This window comes from Canis lupus, chromosome 33 (genome assembly GCF_048164855.1).
Source record: "Canis lupus baileyi chromosome 33, mCanLup2.hap1, whole genome shotgun sequence".
Classification (NCBI taxonomy): Eukaryota; Metazoa; Chordata; class Mammalia; order Carnivora; family Canidae; genus Canis; species Canis lupus.
Window position 1 is genome coordinate 509,105 of NC_132870.1, and position 25,530 is coordinate 534,634.

A 25,530-nucleotide genomic window follows, 5' to 3' on the forward strand; every position below is an offset into this window, starting at 1 on the left:
ATAAATAAAATCTTTAAAAAAAACTCTCTCTCCAAAATCATAGCCACTTTAAATATTTTATCAGTACAGATATAGAAAACACATCATGGTACATCAAAAGTAGGATGGAACAGTATTCAGCCAGGACAAAGAACAAGGCAAGTCTAAATGTGATGGTGTGAAAATATCCATAAGATATATCATTACATGAAGAAAAGCAAATTGCTGAACAATATGCTTCCTATGATCTCATCATCTCTATAAAAAACATATCAGTAAATGTATAATCAAATAACATACACCAAACTGTTAATAGTGATTTTTTTCTGGGGAATGGGCTTATGAGAAATTTTAATTTTTAACATATATAGCTTTATTATAACTTTGTTAATTAAAAATCAATAAATCATATTTCCCCAACATTTTTTGAGGTAAGGAAATTAGAAAGTGACTCTGATTAAATAGGCATCACATATGGCTTCCTTAATAGAAGAAAGTGATATCATCTACAGATCTGTAAAGAACATTCTAGAAATCACTACGAAAAAGGAATGGAAAGGAGAACTAAAATAATTCTTGGGGAAAAAGTGAAAGCTTTGTAAAACCAAACAGAAAATGAGTTGATGTAGCCTCAGATTGTTGAATCGACGCCTTTTAGTAATGACTAACTGCTTTTCCTGCTGGTGATCCCCCAGCTGAGCCATCTACTCAGGTAAACAGCACATCTATACTACCTATCTGAGACCACTGTCCTTCTAGGGTTTGATTTAGCATCACCAATATCTGATGTTATCATTTTAAAAAAGGGTTGGAGGGAAACTGTGTTGCTCAGTCAGCTAAGCGCTGGACTCTTGGTTTTGGCTCAGGTTATGATCTCATGGTTTTGGGAAAGAGCCCGGCATTGGCTCTGTGCTGAGTGCAGAGTCTGCTTTGGATTCTCTTTCCCTCCCCCTCTGCTTGTGCACTGTCTTGCTCTCTCTCAAATAAATAAATAAAATCTTTCCAAAAAAATGTTGGCAATTATTTATCTTCCCACTGAGTGAACCTCAAAACACACATAGCAAAGACCCTCCCTGGGTGAGTTGATAACAGGGGCTTTCTCTGACCTCTGTCCTCAAACCAAACCTGGATTTATTTCCTGTGTAAGAACATACGTTTGTTGCCCTCATTTCTGTACTTTAGGCTAGAAAGAAAGTTCTTACCTTCTTTGGTATTCTTTGGTATTCTTTACTATGAAACGCAAGGAGGCAGGAGCCTCTTTAACACACAGGTGTGACCTCCATCCTGTCTTTGGAGTTGGCTCAGGGATCCTTGGCTGATGCAGTTTCTTCCAGACCTACAGATCCGGTAAAGAAGGCCCAGGCTCAAGCTGGCATACCGTCTTCCAGAAACGCAGTAAGGACATCCACAGCTGTGGCCAAGCACTCAGGGCTCCCCGCCTCACAGCAATAGGCACCTCATGAACTCAATCAGATCAAGCCTTGCGAGGAGGATTTGAAAGGGGAGAGAGATTGCATAGTCAGGATGTCTCCCTCACACCTGGGCCTGATTCCTGAAGACAGTTTCTCCCCAGCACTCTCCTGCCCTAGCCCCAGAACTAAGCCTCTTACCCCCCCAGATTAGGAGGCTGTGTTTCTCAAGACACGTCTATGCAGCCTGAGCTCCTTAAGCCAGAAATGGAAGAGTGCTGACAACACAGGGCATGGGGCTCAGAGCTGCCGGGCACCGGAGGCCCCCCCTGCAGTTCCCCAGGACCCCAGGCACTCTTTCTTCTGGCTGGCTTTTCTCTGTTCACAAAAGTGATGGAACATCTTGCCTTTTCTTGTTTACTTTTCTTAAGACATAATGCAAAATATTAAAATATTAATCACTATTCCCAGACAGCTTACTTTTTCAATTAATCTAAGATGCTTATGTGTATGCTGGTAGGTACCATGGGAATCTGCAAAGAAATTTATACTTTATTTGCATCTATTTAGTAGGTTAAGCTTGTTATTGTTATTCAAATCCTCTTTATCCTTATGTATTCTTCCCCGGTTCAAAGATATCTATAAGTACAGATTTAGCAATTTATTCTTGGATTTCTGAACCTTTGCATTAGGTTTTGTAGTTCTGTGTTAAACATATGTTGAGTTACATAAAATTGCCATTATATAATTTTATATCTATAATACATGAAAGCTTATGTATGTTTTTCTTGGTAGAAATTTTATCAAAATAAAATATTATTCTGCCAAAATCCATTTTGGCTTGAATTCTCTTTTGTCTGATACTGACATTTTCACATTGACTCACTTTTGTTAGTGGTTGACTGCTAACATCCCCCCATTCTCTAAAAGTTAAAAGACTGATGCAATCCTGTATTATTGACAGTATGAGAAAAGGAGCCTTTCCTACACTACTAATGGGAATGTAAATTGTTTCACTTTGTCAGAATTAGTCGAGATTAAATTTTAATTGTGATTTATTAAATTATGTATTTTTTAGCTGAAAAACATGACATTCTTTAAAAAATATTTTTATTTGAATATAGTTGTACACAGGTGTACAACATAGTGATTCAACAACTCTGTACGTTATGCTGTGCTCACAAGGGTAGCTACCATCTGTCACCATACAATGCCTTTATGACAGGGGCACCTGGGGGGCTCAGTAGTTGAGTATCTGCCTTTGGCTCAGGGCGTGACCCCGGGGTCCTGGGATCGAGTTCCGCACTGGGCTCCCTATGGAGAGCCTGCTTCTCCCTCAGCGTGTGTCTGTCTCTCTCTCTGTGTTTTTCATAAATAAATAAAATCTTAAAAAAAATATATCACTGACTATATTCCCTATAATGTGGCTTTTCTTCTCGTGACTTATTCATTCCACTACTAGAAACTTGTATCTCCCACCCCTCTTCACTCACTTTGTCCATCCGCCCACCCCCTTCCTCTCTAGCAACCATCCGTTTGTTCTCAATATTTATAAGTCTGGTTCTGTTTACTCATTTTGTTCTTTATGTATGAGTGAAATTATATGGTATTTGTTTTTCTCAATATAACTTATTTCATTTAGTATAATACCCTCTGGGTCCATCTAATGTTGTCACAAATGGCACAATCACATCTTTTTATGGCTGTATAATATTCCATCAAATATATATACTGTAGCTTCCTTACCCATTCATCTATCCATAGATACTTAGGTTGCTCCTTTATCTTGGCTATTGTCAATAATGCTGCAATAAATACAGGAGTGAATATATCTTTTCAAATTAGTGTTTTCATTTTCTTTTGGGTTAATACCCAATAGTGGAATTATTGGTATTTCTATTTTCAACCTTTTGAGGAATCTTCATACTGTTTTCCACAGTGGCTGCACCAATTTACATTCCCACTAACAAAGCACAAGAGTTCCTTTTTCTCCATATTCTTGCCAACACTTGCTATTTTTTGTCTTTTTGCTTTTAGGCATTCTAACAGGTGTGAGGTGATATCTCATTGTGGTTTTGATTTGCATTTCCTGATAATTAGTGATATTGAGCATCTTTTCATGTGTCTGTTGCCCATCTCTCTTTTTTTGGGAAAATATCTATTCAGCAGTTCTGTCCATTTTTTAATTGGATTTTGTGTGTTGGGTTTTATGAGTTCTTTGTATATTTTGGATATTAACCCCTTGTTGGATATCTCATTTGCACATATCTTCTCCCATTTGGTGGGTTGTTGATAATTTCCTTTGTTGTGCAGGTTTTTATTTTGAAAATAGTTTATTTTTACTTTTGTTTCCCTTGCTTCGAGAGACGGATCTAGAAAAAAGTTGCTATGGTCAACATCAAAAAAGTTATTGTATATGATCTCTTATAGGATCTTTAAGACTCGATCCAGGTCTCACATTTAGGTCTTTTTTTTTTTTTTTTTATGATAGTCACAGAGAGAGAGAGAGAGAGAGAGAGGCAGAGACACAGGCAGAGGGAGAAGCAGGCTCCATGCACCAGGAGCCTGATGTGGGATTCGATCCCGGGTCTCCAGGATCGCGCCCTGGGCCAAAGGCAGGCGCCAAACCGCTGCGCCACCCAGGGATCCCTCACATTTAGGTCTTAAATCCATTTTTTAATTGATTTTTGTGTATGGTGTAAGAAAGTGGGCCAGTTTCATTCTTTTGTATGTAGCTGTACAGTTTTCCCAATACCATTTGTTGAAGAGACTGTCTTTTCCCCATTGTATATTCTTGCCTCCACCATCATAGATTAATTGACCAAATAAGTGTGGGTTTATTCCTGAGGCCCCTATTCTGTTCCACTGATATATGTGTCATTTTTATGTCAGGACCATACTGTTTTGGTTACTACGGCTTTGTAGCATATCTTGAAATCTGCAATTGTGATACCTCCAGTTTTGTTCTTCTTTTTCAAGATTGGCTATTTGTGGTCTTCCGTGGTCTCATAAAAATTTGTTCTATTTCTGTGAAAAATGCTGTTTAAATTCAATTACAAATCTGTAAAATGTAAACCCTTTAACCAGAAATTCCACTTTTAGGTATCTTAGGGAACTATACACCCACACAGAAAGTATATAAGGATTTTCATTACCATATTCTTTATGATCATGAAAAATTGGAAACAACTTAAAAATCTGTAAGTTGCAGAATGGTTAACGAATTTATAGTATATACAAGAGAGTCCTATGCCATCATTTAAAAATATATAGATCAATATCCTCTGCATTAAAAGATGTTCATATTTTTTATGTGAACAAGGCAAAACTTGCTGAAATGTATAATCTAACCTCATTGTGAAGAAAAATTCTATTTTATCAATTATGTTTTCTAATATCTGTATTAATGGTTTGACATCTTGGGGCCTTGCTGTCTCCCAGCAAAGCAACACCCTGCCCAGGGTTAACTGATTCTTACCTATGGCAAAGGTCTGTGCACTAGTCTTTCATATATAGGCCACCCAATACAGAGTCCACATCCCCCAACCATGGCCTTTAAGCACTTTACCACTCAGGGACATTATTCCCCTGCCCTAAGTACCCAGAACCACTATCAGACAACTTAGGGCAGCTCCTAAACTGTGGAGCTGATGAAATTATTCACACTAGACAATCCTAGACCTGTCTAGCCTGCTTACCCTGTGTCAACACACATTCCTTCCCTTGAACACCACAAAAATTCTCTTACTGACACACAGTTCCCTGCTCTCTCTGCCTGTGACCAATCTTGGTATTCTTTGCTATGGCCCTGCAGGCACCTGCTGTGTCCCTTTCCTCTTGGGAACTGTAACAATCTAATGGAAACTGTCCCCAACCTGTTAGCCCCACCAGACCTAAATAAAATCTACATTTTAAAACATATATGCATTAAAAAACTCTTCACAAATACAGATAACAGTTATCTTTAGGGAATGCTATTGGGGAGAGCGTAATCTATGAGTGAGGAAGACAGGCAAAGGATTGTACTATGTACTGTTCGATTTATTTATTTAAAGGTTTTATTTATTTATTTTTGAGAGAGAGAGAAGGGGAGAACGAGTGCAGAGAGGGGCAGAGGGAACAGAGACTCTCAAGCAAACTCTACACTGAGCATGAGCCTGATGCAGGGCTTGATCTCGTGATCCTGAGATCATGATCTGAGCCGAAACCAAGAGCTGGATGCAAAACCAACTGAGCTACCCGGGTGCCCCTGATTGATTGATTTATCTTTTAAAGATTTAATTTATTTGAGAGAGAGCACATGAGTGGGCGGGAGGGACAGAGAGGAAGCCAACTCCTGCTGGTTCCATCCCACTTGTGAAGATCATGATCTAAGCTGAAATCAAGAGTTGGAGGCCCAACTGAGTGAGCCACTGAGGCACCCCTGATTTATTTTTAAAAGAGGTATATGTTACTTATACACTTAAAAAATTAGATTCTTTAAAAACCAACCCTATCAATCTCTATACAACCACTGTAGGCCAAGCCATATTAATTTTCTAAAAACACTTTTTTAAATTTTTATTTTTCAAAATTTTTAGAAGATTTTTATCTATTTATTTGACAGAAAGAGAGAGAGAGAGCGCACAAGCAGGGGGGAGCAGCAGTGGGAGAAGCAGGCTTCTCCTTACCCGCGCCCCCTCCCCCTCCACGTGGGGCTTGATGTAGGGCTCGATCCCAAAACCTTGGGATCAAGACCTGAGCTGAAGGCAGACACTTAACTGACTGAGCCACCCAGGCACCCCTAAAAACACTTTTTATTAAACATATTTCTGCCTTTAAATTTTTTTTTTTTCTTGTGGGGATGGAAAAAGGTTTTTTCTACCCTCTTAGGATCCCTCGCTGGGTCTGAGAATTAAACTGACAAAGATAGATTAACAGGAGAAAAACATACGCATTTATTCATTTATTCAGTTTAAGTTTCACATGACACGGGGGCCTTCATAAGGAAATGACCCAAAGAGACGGTTCTGTGCATATTTGTGGGAGGTTTGGCACAGAGGAATACAATAGGTCGAGGAGTACGAGGTAATTATAGTGAACCAGAGAAAACTTAGTGAGAACTGTTCATTAGGATTCTTTAGGGGTTCCATTGTCTTCAGAGATAAAGATGCTCCATTCCTCCAGTTACAGGGAAGACTCCTTGGCAGGAGGGTTCTATTGACCTGTTTTCAGGAAGAAGGGCTAGGGAGAGGAAGTCAGACTGGCCTTCGTGCTTCTGCTGTTTTCCCAAATTCCTTCAGCTTAAAATATTCAATATGCCAATGTGCCATATTCTGAGGTAGTGTGTCCTATACTCCATAACCTCAAATAAGTGGAATGTGCAGTATTTGTCCTTCTGTGACTAGCTTGTTTCATTTAATATAATGCCCTCAAGGTTTATCCACACTGTCACCTATGGCAGAGTTTCCATCTCTTTAAAGGCTGAGTAATATGCATCATATACATACATTTTCTTTATCTATTCATCTGTGAACATTAAGGTTGTTTGCATATCTTGCAATCCATCTTAATTTCTTATCTGTTCTACAACAATGTCAAGTTAACTGATTTTCACTTTTCCATTATCAGCCCCCATCAATGCACTCTTCATGATTACACAGAATGAACTTTTAAAAAAAATCGCTCATCAGCTCTTTGATTTCTGGATACTTTGGAGGAATAAATACCTGGAAAAACATGCCCACTATAAAACTAAAGATAATAAACAAGCATCTCTCTTAAATGTTGAATATTTAGCTGAGCTAGCAAGTAATGAAAGGGGATGAAGGGAATATAGGGAGGATGGGAAATAAAGAGAAGCTTGGGAGGGAAGCAGGCATGAGAGTCATGGCGGCCCCAGGACATCTGCTGGTCCCAGGAACTGAGAATCTTTGGTTCTTCGATACTTATGTTGGAAGATGGGAGATAAAAGGACATGGACATAGATGCACACAAGATGGAGTTAGAATATCAGCCTTTGCAGGGGCCAGTTCTCCTCTGTGAAGATGTGACCACAGGCTGGCCCTCATACAATATAAATTGAGGCTTCAATTTATACCGAATGTTCTAAGAAACCACAAGCTGAGAAATTAACAGACATAAATCTTTTCTGGGTGGTATACTGTCAATCCTGGCCTTCAGGATTTCCAGAGGAACACAATCCAAAACTACAGAACACCAGAGAAATCTCTATGAGGGAGGGTCAGTGAAAACAAACAGCAAAGTTGAGGACTTGCTGGTTGAATTTAGAAGCAGAGTATAAAATAAGTATGGGGATCCCTGGGTGGCGCAGCTGTTTAGCGCCTGCCTTTGGCCCAGGGCGCGATCCTGGAGACCCGGGATCGAATCCCACGTCAGGCTCCCAGTGCATGGAGCCTGCTTCTCCCTCTGCCTGTGTCTCTGCCTCTCTCTCTCTCTCTGTGACTATCATAAATAAATAAAAATTAAAAAAAAAGAAAAGTTTAAAATAAGTATGGGTTAAGAAGTTTAACAAAAACAAACAAACAAACCAAAGCAAGGAACAGATACTATCCAACAAAAATCCCAGCAGTTTGAAAAAGTAGCAAATAGCCCATCTAAAATAAAAATATCATCCTTGAGGGGCATCTGGCTGGCTCAGTCAGTAAAGCATGCAACTCTTGATCTGGTGGTTCTAAGTTCAAGCCCCATGCTGGATGCAGAGGTTACTTAAAATAAAATCTTTTAAAAAATAAATAAATAGGGATGCCTGAGTGGCTCAGTCCGTTAAGTGTCCTACTCTTGGTTTCAGCTCAGGTCGTGATCTCAAGCCCTGCATCAGGCTCTGTGCTCAGCAGGGAGTGTGCTTGAGGTTCCCTCTCCTTCTCTCTCTATCCCTCTGGCTCATGCTCTCTCTCTCTAAAATAAACAAACAAACAAGCATAATCAATCCTTGATATTAAAAACTCAATAGATCCACTGAAGAAATATTTGATTTTACAGAAAAAAATAAAGACATTACCTGGAATATGTCATCAAGAGAGAAATCTACCCCCTCCTATTTTTCTCCCCTCCAAAATACCAGAGGGCTGAGACAGAGGATAGAAAGCATGAAAACACATATGCTTGGGAGTTTAGGAGAGAAGACTTAAGAGAATATAGGACAGTCACAGAAGAGTAACTGAGCACTTTCCAAACTTGAATAAAAGAGATAAATTTGAAATCTGAAAAGCATAACAAATCCTAAGCAAGCTAAATAACAAGAAATCTACATCTAGACCCACTGTAGTGAAACCACAGGGCATAAGGAACACAGGTCTTAAAAACAACAGAAATTTAGATTACTTAAATCCCTCTCCTGCTGAAAAGTCCTCAATGCCTGGTTAAAATTAGGGTAATTCCCCAAATTTCCATCCAAAGGTCACGGTCTGTAGTCTAGAAAACAGGAATGGAAGTGACTAATAAGTAGAAGTTTCTAGTCTTCATCACAGTTCAACATGTCTGGCAAGAGTAAGCTACTCTTGATGTTTGATTTTTAAAAAGGGCGTTAGATGATGGAAATTTAACTATGTGGATCCAACACTGCCCAAGAAGACACATGACTGCTCTGGGCCACTAGTGAGGTATGTGCATTATGGTGAAGCGGGGTGACCAGCGCCTGGCTAACACTTCCCTCCACTCATTCCATTTTCCTTTGCTCTTGCTAGTTCACTAAACAAAAACATCCCACTGATTCACTGTTCATGGATTTTAACCTTTTCTCACTTCATCCTCAGAGACGTTTCTTTCTTGTACGTGCGGGAAAACAAAAAGTCAAATTCTGCAACGCAGTTGTGCGCTCCTTTGAGTCCTGACATTTAAGCAACATCTGTGAGAGCTGCTTCCTCGGGACAGGTGTTCAGAACCACACAACTCTAGAGGCTGGAAGGAAGGGAAAACACAACATTAAATGTCTTGGAAAAAAATTTTTATTCTCCTTGCCAATAACTCTTTCAACATTTTATTAACTAATGAAAAGTGACAATCAGAAATAATTTGGTTTCATATTGCTTTCAAAAAGTGGTAAGAAAGTAGCTATTTAGAAAAAGGAGGCCTATCAGTTTTTATAAAGCAACACTAGACTCATTATGCAAAATGAGAATCCCATGGAAACACGTGATCAACGCTCAGACTAACAACACACTCAAACAGGCTCTACTCAACTACAGGTCTCCATTTTCTTTTAGAAGAACCTTTTCTCTCGCGCTCTTCCAGAAGCACTTCATAATAAGCAGAGGTCTTGCCAGCTCATTTCTTCAAGGCTGACGCATGACACCATTGCTACATGTTGTGGTGAGAAGAGGCTCGCCCTCTGAGTTGACCTCGTTGAGTTGTGCAAGTCAGGACAGACAAACTCAGAGAGGGTCAAGGCAAGCGACACATGGAAGCCAACGTGAGGCGTCCCTATAATCCGCTTTACCCACCCAAGCTGCAAAGTGATTCTGCTTCCCACTTCACAAGACTGGAAAGCTTAACGAGAATGATTCCATATTATTCCTGAAATAATACAATCCTCTCACTCTGTTTTGTTTTTTTAAAGTACAGCTACCTCTTCAAAAATCTCATTTTTAAGACATCATCTGTAAGGGAAGAAAAATAAATGTACTTAATTCAAACACTGATTTTTAACACTGCCAGGATGCAAATGCCCAAAACACTGGGCCAGGTTTACAAGCTCCAGAAGACCCCGGCAATAGGGAAAACTGCCTAGGTTTGGCAAAAAGGACACCTGCTTTTTCTTCATGTCTTCCCACTCACTGATGGGCTCAGCAATGCCCGAAATAAACTCTGCAGGTGTCCTTTGCCTTCACTATCTGTCATCTTCTTAGGTTGCAAAGGTGCTGGCTTGTCTCGCTATTATTCTGAGGACATGCAAGTCTCCCCAGATATTCCCCCCTCTGTGTCAGTGAAGAGATAACACTTTGCCCTGAAAATAGGTTTGAATAAAGGACAAAGGGCACAGGGCATGAGAAGATTAGCTCTCCTACCAACAAATTCAAAATAAATATCTAACAGTGACATTCACCTGATACAAACTACAACCATTTGCCAGATGTCTGTCAGAAAATGTTCTGTATGTATAAATGTTAGAGATGTTACCATCTTCTGTGAGAAATACCAGCACACACCCACAGATGTCCCCGGATCAACAAACAACAAACTAGCAAAACTTTCACACATGGTTGAATCCACTCCTCTGCTTACTTACTTTTAACCCAGGTTTCTGATCCTAGTCATGTACTTCTCTGGGCTGGCAGCAGTCATCACTGTAGTATAAACTGTGTAGCTGTAAACCATGAGAGGAATTTTTATAGACACATCATTGTCTCCAATATTCCAAAGAGGAGGAAAAAATACCAAGCCCTTCCCTCACCCTTGGGACCCAGGAAAATAATACAAATAGAAGCCTGGATATGTCAGAATATTTAAATTTTTAAAATTTATTTATGATAGTCACACAGAGAGAGAGAGGCAGAGACACAGGCAGAGGGAGAAGCAGGCTCCATGCAGGGAGCCCGACGTGGGATTCGATCCCGGGTCTCCAGGATCATGCCCTGGGCCAAAGGCAGGTGCCAAACTGCTGCACCACCCAGGGATCCCCATGTCAGAATATTTAAAACTTATAATTCAAGTGATCACAGCGTGTCCTTCCTTTCTATTTTGACAACCCTGTGGAAGGCTAGGTTCAAATTGAAAATTCTCAGACTCCTCAGAATTTCACACCATGGCAATGAGGGCGAGCCAGCCATCGGCCCTCACCCCTTGCTCTGCCCTACACCACAAGTGGCAGTGTGTGGACACCTCAGACTTTGCATCGAGGCTTCAAGCACAACTCCAGGAAGAAGTCATTCCTTAGCCACCCACCAGGCATGGGATGTCCACGGTGGCTACCCACTGCCATTGGGAGAACACCACGGAGGACTGTGGACCACACAGGCCCTGGAAATAGCTTGGAGCTCTCGAGGCTCTGTACTTGGGCCAGATTCACTGGGCAAATGCTCCTGGTCCAGTGAGGGTTATATCATTTATATCAAGGGAGGGTTAGAGGAAGGCCTAAGTGGAACCTCGAAAGCTCAGGGTTAAAGTCAGGGGGCCTGTTCACTCAGATCTAAAGATGAAAAGCACACTGTAATTTATTCAACATACTGCATAGCAAGAAACCTGAACATGATCACACGTACATGCATGCACACACACTCAAACCCCTTTTCCTCACTCCATCTACCTCTTGTCCTGGACACTAGCTGGGATGCATGCTCAAAGCTTCTGGAGCTGGGTTGTTCAGGAATAGGAAGAATTAGTGGCCCAAACTGTACACCTGGCTGAAGTCAGCACTATGAGTGCATGCAGAGACTGTCCAAGGGCAATGGAGGTTCCCTGAATGAGGACTTCAGCTACTTATTTACCTTGGTCATAATTCTATTCTCCATTGTTATTTTAATATTTTCTCTGCTTGCAGCCACTTCAGAGAATATTCAATTGCAGGTGAGTGTGATCTTACAGCACAGCACGAGGGGGCAGCATAGAGCTTTTTTTTTAAGATTTTACTTATTTATTCATGAGAGACACATAGAGAGAGGCAGAGACACAGGCAGAGGGAGAAGCAGGCTCCCCGCAGGGAGCCCGATGTGGGACTGGATCCCTGATTCCAGGATCCCGCACTGGGTGAAAGGCAGACGCTCAACACTGAGCCACCCAGGTGTCCTACCTGTTGAGCTTTCTTTCTGTTAACTTCGCACAGTGAACAGCCTTAGTTGCCAGGAATCCTTACAAGCAAAAGGCCTGAGAGTCAGAGATCTGTGTTAATTCTGGCTTAGTGGTGATTATCCTTTAAATGCAGTTCTTTGGGGTGGCTCGGTCAGTGGACATTGGATTCTTGGTGGTGCTCAGGTCAAGATCTCAGGGTCCTGCGATCCAGCCCCACTCAGCTAGGAGTCCGCTTCCCCTCTCTCTCTCTCCCTCTCTCTGCCTCCTCACCCTACCACTGCTCCTGCACTCTCTAATAAACAAATCTTAAAAAAAAAAAAAATACAGTTCCTCTTGGGTTTTCAGTTACACAACAGAGAAAAATATCACTTGGTTAACTACTTATAATTTCTAACAGTTCTATTTCAACAAAACATTCATATGCCATTTAAACATTCATAGCCTTTAACTCAGTAACCCTACTTCTGGGAATTCAGCCAGGGAAAATAACCCAAAAGTGGGGAGTAGAGAGGGATGTACTAATATGTTTATTTCAGAGTCTTAATAGAGGAAAAATTAACAACTGGAGAATGCTTAACTCAATTATACAATATATTTCAATTGGCTTATATAGATGCAGTCCTATAATCAGACATAGCCTTAAGCACTCTGAACCCACCACGAGGAATTCATAAAGCCACTCACACACGTGCTTATGCACTCGACTGTGCACAAACAGACAAAGGCATCTACTGTATACTTGGAAATATTTTACAAATTATTTCTGTCTTGAGAAAGGGATTTAAATTTGATTTCACGCTGATAGTACTACTTAGACTCCGAATGCATTCATTTTCCCCTAGTAAATGTAAAGAACGTAAATTTTATTCCTAGCCCTAAAAAAAAAAAAAAAAAAGAAAGAGAGAAAAAAAATTAAAAAATTTTAATTTTAAAATTATAAGGGCTGTTCACAGCATGGGACTTGCTTTTAAAAGCATTCTTTTAAAAATATGAGAACTATTGGGGAACCTGGGTGCCTCAGTCAGTTAAGCATCTGTCTTCAGCTGAGGTCATAATCTCGGAGTCCTGGCTCAACTCATGATCTTAGGGTTCTGGAATCTCAAGCTCAGTAGGGAGTCTGCTTCTCACTCTCACTCTTCCCCTTTCTCCCTGCTTGTGCTTTCTCTTTCTCAAATAAATAAAATCTTTAAAAATATGTAAACAACTATTTTATTTGAATACTAATTTTTAAAAAGACATAGTCATCATTTATAATAATTATTTTAAAAACTGTAAGAACACATAAAAGAGAACACTCTTATTTTCAAAATGAATATTAGAAGGGCAAAATTGTGCCCTATCGGAAAGGATACAGTCAATTGTATGGTGGACCTGGCTCCTACAGGCTCGTGAGAGCTAACTGTTAAAGAAAGTTTAGAAGCCAATCACAAGCTTGAAATAGGCCGGACAGAAGTATTTACATCATGGAAGGCAATAAATGCTACAACTCAAGGAGGGTCTCTGTTTTGTGTTTTGTGTCGCTCCTGCCCCGGATCCCACCTGCCCCCAACCAAAGAGCTAGCTTACTAGCATAATACTGGGTCATTTGTTACCCAAGCAGCTCATTTGTTTGAGTGGCTAAGTACTGCCTCATTTGTTTTCCTGTATTGGCTTTTAGAATATTGTTTATAGAATAAATTTTTTAATGTTAATCTTTTTATCAGGCCACACTTACAGAAAAAGCTTTCGAAAGGACCATTGGAAGATATATTCCTATTATGGTATAAAATGAAAAGAACACCACCAGTTTTGGGGCACCAGGGTGGCTCAGTAGGTTAAGCATCAGGTTGTGATTCCAGAGTCCTGGGATGGAGCCCGGCATCCAGCTTCCTGCTCAGTGGGGTGTCTGCTTCTCCCTCTGCCCTTCTCCCTGCTCTTGTTCTCTTTCTCTCTCAAATAAATTAAATCTTAAACACACACACACACACACACCAGTTTTGTAAATGTCATAACCGCCCAGGAATCTTAAAGTACCTGTATACTAAAGTTATTCCACAGGCCATCAGGAAAAATGTTTTGTGTTTGTGTAAGAGAGGGTCATTTCAAAGAAAAAAAAAATCAACTGTGTATTTAAAACTAAAAATTGCTTGACAGGTTTTGTCTGTATTATACTATTTCCTGAAAAGGTCCATTTTGATATTCTTGCTTTGGAGAAAGCAGATATAAGAATGATAAGAAGGTAGGAAATGCTGGGTTTGGAAATTTACTGAAGTAAAAGGAGGAGATAAAAGTGTTTTGACCTCCAGATGCTTTCTCTTTCATTTTATTAAATTAAGCCCCACCTCACTAAGCAAAAGAAGGTGTCTGCACCCCTACAGAGCTGGTCCAAGGTGCAGATAAGGCAATGAAGTAGGACAATGAAGAGCATGCTGTTGGTCGAGTCAGCTTGCCTTTTCTGGTGACAGAGGACCTTCAGAGTTTCCTGTACAAGTGTTGTGGCTGCCTCTCAGGCTTAATTAATGTGACAGGAGTAGCTACGGCCCAGGGGTTCACATCAGAAGACCACATGGGTAAAACCCTGGGCTGTAGAGCTATGAAGCCACTGCTCACAGAATGCTACTATCCAGGGCACAGGCTAAGAGAGAAACAGTAATTTCCAAGTAGGGTGGTAGCAGAACGTCCCAGGAAGTTAAAGAGAAGCCAATGGTGTCTGAAGTTTAGTTCTAACAGAGTGAAATTAAGGCGCTCATAACCAGGGCAGGCAGTGCCAATACCAGACTGATTTAGGACGAATAAATCACTGCCCTCCTCCTTCTGTTTTTCTTCATGGACTTCTCACCTGCCTTATATTTGTTTATCTGCCCTACCTCTCCTCCTCCCCACTCCCAACCAGTGGAATGCTAGTCCCATGAGAGCAGGGATTTGTTCGGTTCCCTGCTGTACCCACAGCACCTTGAAAGCCTAACCTGTAGAGGCCCCCAGAACTCTGCTGAGCCGAAGAGTAGGAGCGTGAGTCCCCCAGTCTGGGACCATGTATGAACAGATGTGTTTAGCATGTCACTTACTTGTTATAAACCGGAAACACTGACAAAACCTGCACAGGAAAAAATCATATTACAAAGACTATTAAAAGGTAGAAGGAATACATGTAGAGTATCTGTAGGAAGAATAAAACCACCTAACATTCTAGTGTGTCTTGGGGTGACAGAGTTGCAAACTTTTGAATCTTTTCTCCTTCTAATAAATGAACATATATTTGACTGTGTCTTTTTTTTAACATGCAGAAAAACTTGGGTGAGGAAGGGTGCCTTAACCTATACTGAAACAAGTTCACAACATGTCATCAGACTTCTTAGGTCTTCAACCAGGTGAAAGTCTAACCCCAACACTTTGCTTTATCACATTTGCCTGATTTCAGAGGAGATTTTTTTTTTTTTTAAGCACTATTAACAAAGACATGAAACACCCTGGGTAAAAGCCAGACATCATGGCACCGGGAGTTACCTGGAACAGTGTCTCCAGGCTGAGGTTTGCCTGGCCCGTTGCATTAAGGGCTTTGATGGCAGGCGTCCTGGAAGGAGAAAGGACAAAGGTTACTTGGCACATTATGAAACCCTAAATGCCACCCGATCTCATACTGGGAGCCTCAATACAAGGCCCAGCTGTATTATCTCCCTTTCACCGAAGCAGATTCTGGCCCCAAACACGCTTCTTTTCCAGTCTCAGACCACTGTGGTAAAACGAATTCAATGGTCAGGCCAACGGGCACCGTCTGCTCCAGGAAGCTGGGAAGGTGAAAACGTATTGCTACAAAATTAAACGGTTGCCACCAAACACATGGGCAGAAAAGCCAAGGGGAAATACCTAACTACCTGCTGTTTGGGGATGCAGGGACTTATAATTATAAAATGTTCAAAATAAGAAGGGTCAAGGAAAGCCTCTAATTGTTTGTTTGTTGTTTGTTTGTTTGTTTGGAAATGTTTTCCTTCCAAAAAACTCTTACATAGAAAACCATGAATCTTGTTCTATCCTTTCCTTCTATAGCTGAGTAAACAGAGGCTCAAGAGGCCACCCAGTGAGTCATTAGCAGAGCTAGCGGTGGGATATAGGGCTCCTGATCGAGGCCAGGGCCAACCTTACCCTCCAACATCCAACCAACTGCCAAGAAGACCTCCCCCACACTCTCCACTATACACTTCACTCTCCCATTCTAACCAAGATGTTGGTGAGGGGCCCAGGTACATTTTCTGAGAGGGGGTAGCACCTGTAGTCCTCTCCAGTTCTTGTCATAAAAAGGGCACATTTTCCTGACCCCAAGAAAACACTGTGAACCAGGAAGTGTATAGAGGCCTACCTTCGGTCATCTTTCTTAGGTGCTGGCTTCCAGTGATCATAATTTGTCTCAACTCGAAACCACCTACAAAAGAGCATATCATCTTGTCTTACCCAAGGTCATTTGGCCCATAGCTAAAGAAGAAAAATACATAAAAACAAAACCAAAGTTCTAGTTTCACCAGGTAAAAAACATTATTGATACAAAGTGACCAGAGTTTTAATTCTACTCACGCTCCATTTAAAGGATCTAGAGGCCAAATGTCTGCTGGGCCATTTCTGTTCCTCGTGATGACCACTCCCTCCCGGGGGGACGTACCACCAACAATATAATAAACATCAGCAATAAGGGGAGTCTTGGCCAATTTATAAACAGCTGCTTCAAAGTTTTCCGACTCATTCAGGGTCTGAACAAGAAGACAAAGCTGCATTAGCATCATCACTCATGGCAGTTACTCACATCAATGGATGGACAGATGGTCCAAAACACATTCTCCTGATACATGAAGCCATGGCTACCTTCTTAAACTGCTCTGACCTCATCCTCCTGTCATCAGGGCTCCTGAGATGGAAGAAAACTCAGTGGGGGAGCTGACAGCAGACGGATTTTTCTCACAAGAGGAAAGAACTGCTGACAAGTTCTAGGCCTGGCTCACCAAATATGGGCCATGTGCTTTCTAGGCAGGTCACCTTCATACAAGATTCTGCACATTTCCTCATGTATTTATTCTTTCAACTGGTACTTTCTGAATAACTACTACGTGCTAGGCTCTATGCTGGTGTTGGGACAGAGCCGTGAATCTGACTGACCTGACCCTGTTTACTCTAGACTTCCAAGAATGACAGGAAGTGGTGACACAATGTAAGAGGTGTCCAAGTAGTGGAAGCAGTTGCTATAAAAGCCATAGCAGGGGAGCCACCCTCACCCAGGGCATCAGGGAAGCATCCCAGGGAGGTATCACATAAGCTGAGCCAAAGGGACAGAGGGAAGTCAGGCTGGTGAGAGTGGGGGTATTGGGCACGGGGGAGGGTAAGACAGTTCCAGCTCAATGGAATAGTTTGGCAAAGGCTTAGAGATGAAAGACAGCATGCTACATCAGAGCAGTGAGCAGAGTGTTCAGACACCCCCAAGGGTTCATGAAGACTCCCAAAGGTCTAGTTAAGGGGACCACTTTCCATTTCTTCAGCTTCCATAGCTGCTCCTTGCTCAAGCTGATTTGCACAAGAACGTCCTGTGGAAGAGCCTGCCCTTTCCACCTGCATCTTCAAAATCACTCTTCACTGCTTTTGGAAAGTTGGTTTTCTGCTCATCCATCCTGAATACTGCCGAGGCACAGTGCCAGCGATGGGAGTAAATTCTAACAAAAGAACAATTCAAAATACTAGTGTCTGCAAAAGTGCCATCAGTCAGCACCATAAACCATCAACCCATGGCAGGACTCTGCGGACTTTCCCCTCATATATACATATTACTGTCAGGGGTGAGGTATTTAGAATCAAATTGGTTTGTTCTGAACTCAGCAAAATTATAAAGTGAGGCAACAGGAGTGATGGAACATCATTTTATGTCATCTATACCATCCTGCAACAGCGATCAAACAATCCGTTTCCTCTAACAGAATTCTGAGAAGAAAGCCAGGTGATGTAAGAGACACTGAAGGCAGTGGTGACTTACTTCATTCAGTTGGCAGAGTCAGGGTGAGACATGCACTTTATCTGTCTGGCTCAGGAAGTGATGGAAGTGGGCAGTGACGGCTAATGGGCATAGGATTTCTTTTTAGGGAAATGAAAATGTTCTAAAATTGATTGTAGAGATGGTTGCACAACTCTGACTATACTGAAAACCAGGAAGTTATCTACTTTTTTTTTTTTTAAAGATTTTATTTATTTATTCATGAGAGACACACACAGAGAGAGAGGTAGAGACACAGGTGAGGGAGAAGCAGGCTCCACGCAGGGAGCCTGACGCGGGACTCGATCCCAGGTCTCCAGGATCAGGCCTTGGGCCCAAGGCGGCGCTAAACCGCTGAGCCACCCGGGATGCCCCGAAGTTTATACTATAAATGGATGAATGGTATGGTATGGGAATTGCATGGCACCACACCTCCACTAAAGGTACACCTGCCTTATGACCCAGCAATTCCACTCTTAAGCCCTTGCTCAGCTGAAACAGACATACATGTTTACCGAGAGCCTCGTACGAGAATTTCTACAGCAGGCTTATTCAGAACGGCCCAAGACTGCAAACAACACAATGTCTATCAACAGGAAAATGAATAAACTGTGGCATATTCATACAATGGAATATTCTTCCATAATGAAAACGAACGAGTGAGTGGTACAAACAACATGGGTGAATTTGAAAAGCATTAGGCGGAGTGAAGGAGTCTGTACTCTAGGATTTCCTTTAGATGTATTCTAAAACAGGCAAACTCATCTGTGGTGACAGAGGTCACAGAGTGGATTCCCGGAGGAGAGTATGAGAGGAGGTGAGAATTTGGCTACAAGGGAACAGGAGGGAAATGTCCAGGGACTTGGGACATTTGTTCTGTATCTTGTTTCATCAGTGCTTACACAGATGAATAAATGAACGTGTACAAGTGTCCAGATGCATTGAGCTACATTCTTAAGATCTGTGCGTGTCATGGTATGTAAGTTATATCTAAAACATTTAAAAATCATTCTGATAGATTTAAATTCCAGTTTTATTTTTAAATGGCCATATTTGCAACACACTGGATTTTTTTGCAGCTTTAAAATCTTATGATAAGGGATCCCTGGGTGGCTCAGCGGTTTGGCACCTGCCTTCGGCCCAGGGCGTGATCCTGGAGACCAGGGATTGAGTCCCACATCGAGCTCCCTGCATGGAGCCTGCTTCTCCCTCTGCCTGTGTCTCCGCCTCTCTCTCTCTCTCTCTCTCTCAATGTGTCTCTCATGAATAAATAAATAAAATCTTAAAAAAAAATCTTACGATGAAAAGTTTTAGAGGTCATCTGAAAAATGCATGAAGGCTACATAGTTTGTCAACAGCTTTAGGAAATTCCCAGGCAAAAAGTTTAGAAGAATTTTAAGTCCAGAGGGACTAAGATCATTTAGAGCAAGACCAAGAAGGGCCTTGCACCAAATGTGGTCAAATTACAGTTTACATGTATGTGGTCTGGAACTCTCTAAATAGGTCATATAAAGCAAACTTTTTGTTCTGTGTAGAATTACTTTCTCATGTCTTTGTTTTGCTAATTTCAACATTTGCTAATGGTGATTCTAAAAGGAGGGTACATTTTTATCTGCAGAAAAGCCTACTGTTATATCTTATCTCAATCAGTTATCAAGATAAGGCTATATATAGGCTAATGTCTACAATAGCCACACAGTGGAAGGAGCTACAATGTCCTTGACAGAAGAATGGATAAAGAAGATGTGGTCTATGTATACAGTGGAATATTACTCAGCCATTAGAAACGATGTATACGCACCATTTGCTTCGATGTGGATGGAACTGGAGGGTATTATGCTGAGTGAAGGAAGTCAGTAGGAGAAGGACAATCATCACATGGTTTCACTCATATGGGGAATATAAGAAATAGTGAAAGGGACTGTAAAGGAACGAGGGGGAAACTGAGTGGGGAAAAATTAGAGAGGGAGACAAACCATGAGAGACTCCTAACTCTGGGAAACAAAGGGTTGTGGAAGGAAAGGTGGGTGGGTGGTGGGGGGATAGGGTAGCTGGGTGATGGGCAATGAGGAGGGCAGTTGATGGAATGAGCACTGGGTGTTATACTATATGTTGACAAATTGAATTTAAATAAAAATAAATAAATTTTAAAAAATTATTTAAATAAAATATTGGAAAAAAAAACCACTATAGGCTAAAACTGTGGTCTGTAACAAAGATTTTCTCCTTGACCATACTTAGGCTAGGGTCCTCTGAGGCCTTTTCTTGATAAGGCCTTAACTTGGGCCTATTAAGCACTCGAACAAACAGTTCTCACACCTCAAGGCTCCACCCCTTGGGTTACCTCTTCCAGTGCCTGTCTGAGAAAATAAGGCTGCCCAAAGAATTTATTGTTTGTTCCAGCTAACACTTAAAGATAGGGCCTCTGTTTTCCAGTGTCTGCAGGAGGGTAGGAGGCTAATTTTGATAAGCACATTAGCAATCCCAGACAGGTTTTACACGGACAATCCCTCTTTTTCACTTTTTGTAATTTTTAACTTCTCCAACTCCACTGAGAGCCTATTGACACTCCTCTGTATTCCCTCATTCCTCCCCCATTAAAAAAAATATTTTATTTACTTATTCATGAGAGACACACAGAGAGAGGCAGAGATACAGGCAGAGGGAGAAGCAGGCTCCCTGTGGGGAACCCGATGCGGGACTTGATCCCAGGACCAGGGGATCACACCCTGGGCCAAAGGCAGATGCTCAACCAGTGAGCCACCCAGGCACCCCTCTCTCATTCTCCATTTAAAACACCTGGTTGCCTTTGTACAAATCAAAGTTGAGTTCTGTTCACACTGGACACTCTTCCCTACTACAATAGTATACGACTGATTAAAATCTGTCCCCACTACTTATTTCTTTTTATTGAGGTATGACAGACATATAACATTATGCTAGTTTCAGGCATACAATATTTGCATATGTTGCAAAATGCTCACCGCAGTAAGTCTGGTTAATATCTGTCACCATACATAATTACAATTTTTTTTCTGCATGAGAACTTTTAAGATCTACTCTTAAAATCACCATGCTGAACACTATATGCCCACAACTTATTTTATGACTGTAAATTTATAATTTATAACTATTTAACTCCTTTCCAGCTCTGTTTATCTTTGATACTTATTATCATGAAGGTTGATATGCATTTTGCAAACGCTTAGATGCTTATCCTTTTTAGGAGCTTCTTACATGAAAAATAACATTTTTAAATGAAAGGAAGCATTACAACAGGAGCACACAGAAGATGAAGTCAGGGTGTGGGGGGCTCAACAGTAAAAGTACTCACAGTACGGATAAGCCAGCTGATCGGATAGTGTCTCTGAAAAAGGGCAGCGATCACATTCTCCCACCACCAGCCTTTGTCTGCCGTGTTGAGGGAGAAACAAAGAATATATATGAATTCTTGCCCAAGTGCCACATTTTAAAGTTCCTTATATCTTATTTCTTCCCCATGGTACAAAATGATGGGAGAGGAAAGTTGGTGGATGAAGAGTGAGTTTACTGGCATCCAGCTTTCAAAGATAAAGCTTAAATTTCATGGCACCCATAGAAACATATAATTTATATATATACAAATTTCTAGGGATTGGGAAATATTCTGAAATATTCTGCATGTGTATCCATGAATGTTCTGTAATATATATATATATATATCTTTTGTTCCTAGAAGCAATGATAATTATGTGAAAGTAAACAATTCTACTAATCATCCCAGGCAAAACAGAATTATGTAGCTATCAACAGAAGTGGCTCAATAAGGAGTAGGAAGACTAAGAGAATGTGTTTTCAGAACTTTAAATTTGATTTGGGCTCACATTTTTTTTTTAAATATGAGTTTACAGACATTCTCCAAAATTATTTTTTAACATCTTAAAAAAATCTTTGTTGGGGATTTATCTCCAAAGAAATATATTCATCCAAGACATAAGCACTGAGCATCGACTATGTGCCATATTGTGATTTGGTCCAGATCCTTGGAATTTAACAGCAAAAAGGAGAAATTAGTGTGCCATTAAGCAGATAAGATTTTGATAACTATCATAAAGAAAATAAAACAGGATGATACAATTGCAAGTGATGACATTTTTGTCTTTTTGAGAGAAATGTTAAGGATAGCCTCTATGAGTTATAGACATTTGAGCTAAGATGGTCAGAACATCCCAGACAGAAGGCGTTGGTTGGCAGGGCCCTAAGGCAGGGACAAACTTGGTAGATGTCAGAAAAAGAGACACTGGTGCCAGTGGAATGAGGAGGAGACAGGCATAAAATGAGGTGTAGGAGGCGGCCACAGAGAGTTCTCAGGTCAGAGTCAGGAATCTGGATTTGTTTTAAGGGAAATGGAAATTCAATGCAGGTTTTAAACAGGGGAACAACCTGATCATACTAGCTGCTGTGAATAGAAAGAGGGCAGCCCAGGTGGCTCATCAGTTTAGCGCCTGCCTTCGGCCTGGGGCGTGATCCTGGACCAGGATCGAGTCCCACATCAGGCTCCCAGCATGGAGCCTGCTTCTCTCTCTGCCCATGTCTCTGACTCTCTCTCTCTCTCAAGAATAAATAAATAAAATCTTAAAAAAAAAAAGAAAAAAAAGAAGAGAAAGAATTATTGGAGGGTGAGACCAGATGAGCCACAACTATAGCAGTGTAGGTGTGACAGCAACTAGCCGAGTAGTGGAGGTGGACAGGATGGTCAGGGACAGCCTGGTTTTGGTGGTAGAATTAAGGTCCAGGGAATGAGGAGTCAAAAAATTCTCCTGGTACAATCAGTGCAGTAGAAAGGGGTGCCATATCCTGAGACACGGAAACCCAGGAGAGTAACAGGTGTGGGTAGAGGCAGAGTGAGGGCAAGAAAAAGGGAAAAGAAAAAAGCAAGAGACCTGCTTAAGCATGCAAAATGTGAGACACCTAGCAGCCATCAAAGTGGAGAGGCGGAGAAGGCGGCTGGGGCTCCAACGTGGGACTTAGAAGTCGGGCCTGGAGATGTGACAACGACAGCAAGTGCTCCATGGCCCTTACTCTGCCAGGCACCGCTCTGCTCCACATCCATGAACTGCTTCACCCTCACGGCAGCCATCGTCATCCCCTGCTTTCCAGGTACCTCGGGTGTGGTCGCCACGCTAGCAAGGGACAGCACCAACACTGAAACCAGGCAGGCTGGCTCCCGAGTCTGAGATCTTACCTGCCAGGTGGTTTGTTAAGCCTCCCCAAACTGTATGCAATTTGTTGATCCCCCTCCTATCCCTACCTTTTCCCAGGGGAGTCAGAGGCCTTGTAGGCACTCTCCATAAGGTCCAGAAACTTAATGAATATCTTATCTCAACCCAGACATGTTACCTTATTGTTCAGGCATTTTAACTTCATCTTAGCAGACTACAATATAATTGGTTTTCATTAATATAAGGATAAAATAAGTATTAAAGTAGCTTGAGGGGTGCCTGGGTGGCTCAGTCGATTAAACATCTGCTTTTGGCTCAGGTCATGATCCCAGGGTCCTGGGATGGAGCCCCACATTAGGCTCCCTGCTCAGTGAGGAGCCTGCTTTTCCCTCTTCCTCTGTGTGCTTAGTCTCTCAAATAAATAAGTAAATAAATAAATAAATAAATAAATAAATAAATAAATTTAAAAAAAAATCAGTTTGAGAAGTTAAGCATCTGACTCTTGATTCCGGCTCAGGTCATGATCTCAGTGTCCTGAGATCAAGCCTCACACTGGGCTCCATGCTGGGCAAGGAGCCTACTTAAGCTTCTCTCTCTCTCTCTTCCGTTATTCATCTCCTCTCCCTCTAAAAAAAAAGAGGGGGGGCAGTTTGTCAGTATTCAAACTGTCACAGAAAAACTCAATTATTTTTAAGGATTTTTAAATTTTATGTATTTATTTTAGAGAGAAAGTGTGTGCACACAAGCAAGGAGAGGGGCTGAGGGAGGGGGAGAGAATCTCAAGCAGACACCCCACTGAGCACAGACCCTCATGCAGAGTTCCATCTCCCAACCCCAAGATCATGACCTGAGCCAAAATCAAGAATCAGAGCTTAAACAACTGAGCCACCCAGGCGCCCCAACTCAGTTATATTTAAACCGTTTATATCTTAGGTTCTAGTAATCAGTTTGTTAAACAATTTAAGTCACAAAATGACTTAAAGCCCACAAAGTCCAGCTTTTACATATACACTTGTTTACAGACATTCTGTGTAAAACCTCAGTGACTGTCATGCTGTGGTTTGAGTACCATTGGTTGAGAATCAGTCTCACAACAGGGAGCTTGGGTGTCTCAGCTGATTTGGCATCTGACTCTTGATTTCAGCTCAGGTCAGGATCTCAGGCTGGTGGGATTGAGCCCCATGTACTGTTCCTCAGTCAGCGGGGAGTCTGCTGGAGGATTCTTTCTCCCTCTGCCCCTCCTCTGTTTGCTCTCTAAAATAAATAAATCTTTAAAAAAGAGATTCAGTCTCACCCACAGCTGACTTTTGAGAAAATGCTGAAGAAATCCATTAGGATAAAGAACTGATTACTGGCCACTGATCTACACTCAGCCAGCATCCTCCTGTTAAAGCCTTACGTAAAATGATAAGAACAGACCTAACCAAAGGAAACAACGTGAAGTCAATCAAGCGTTCATCTGATGACCAACACTAAACTTTGTCTTTCTCCTTAGCTCAGCTGCAAGTTCTTGAGGACAGAGACAAGGATCTGTGGACTTTCGGGTTTCCTACCACACCATGGAACTGACTGATATTCCCTGAGCTCTGGGAATGGCAGTGGGGTAGTATAACCAACAGAGCAACTGGGCCAGGACCAGGAGATCAGTTTGAGAACCATCTCTCCCACCTGCCAGCTGTCACTTCAGCTCCCAGCCTCAGCTTCCTCCATCAGAGTGAGGTTAACACTATCAGCCTTGCCTGACAGGACCGTTGTGAAAGTCTAGTGAGAAAACTCAGAACCAAGTCCACAGTACACTATAAAGTACTTTACAGCTGTTGCCTGTACAACGCCATCATGAACCTCTACACTGCTGTGACAGCCTCCTAACAGTCTTCTGCTTCCATGATACCCCAACACGACCCAATTTCTAAATAGCAGCCAAATTCATAACTAAAAATATAAATCAGGGGGTGCCTGAGTGGCTCAGTTGGTTAAGCATCTGCCTTGGGCTCAAGTCATGATCCCAGGGTCCTAGGATCAAGCCCACATCCAGCTCCCTGCTGGATGGAGAGCCTGCTTCTGCCTCTCTCTCTGCCTGCTGTTCCCCTTGCTTATGCTCTATCTCTCTTTCTCTCCAATGGATGAATTAAATCCTTAAAAAATAAAAAAAAAATGTAAATCAGATCTGTTCACTTTCTGGTCTAAAATCCTCCTCAGGCTTTCATGACACTTAAAATCCAAACTCCTTATC

At 41.6% G+C, this 25,530-nt stretch overlaps 1 protein-coding gene across 1 annotated transcript in view; it reads right to left on the bottom strand.

Annotated features, from left to right (window-relative positions):
* Positions 1 to 1,955: 1,955 nt before the first annotated feature.
* NAAA (N-acylethanolamine acid amidase) overlaps positions 1,956 to 25,530 on the bottom strand; it is a 28,616-nt gene continuing 5,041 nt past the window's right edge. The window contains exons 5-11 of the mRNA XM_072810013.1: positions 21,431 to 21,507; positions 16,659 to 16,831; positions 16,447 to 16,509; positions 15,597 to 15,663; positions 15,158 to 15,186; positions 10,615 to 10,692; positions 1,956 to 9,287 (exon numbers count right to left, since the gene is read on the bottom strand). Of these exons, the coding sequence (XP_072666114.1) occupies positions 10,617 to 10,692; positions 15,158 to 15,186; positions 15,597 to 15,663; positions 16,447 to 16,509; positions 16,659 to 16,831; positions 21,431 to 21,507 (485 nt within the window). The 3' untranslated portion in view covers positions 1,956 to 9,287; positions 10,615 to 10,616. The remainder of the gene's footprint in view (positions 9,288 to 10,614; positions 10,693 to 15,157; positions 15,187 to 15,596; positions 15,664 to 16,446; positions 16,510 to 16,658; positions 16,832 to 21,430; positions 21,508 to 25,530) is intronic.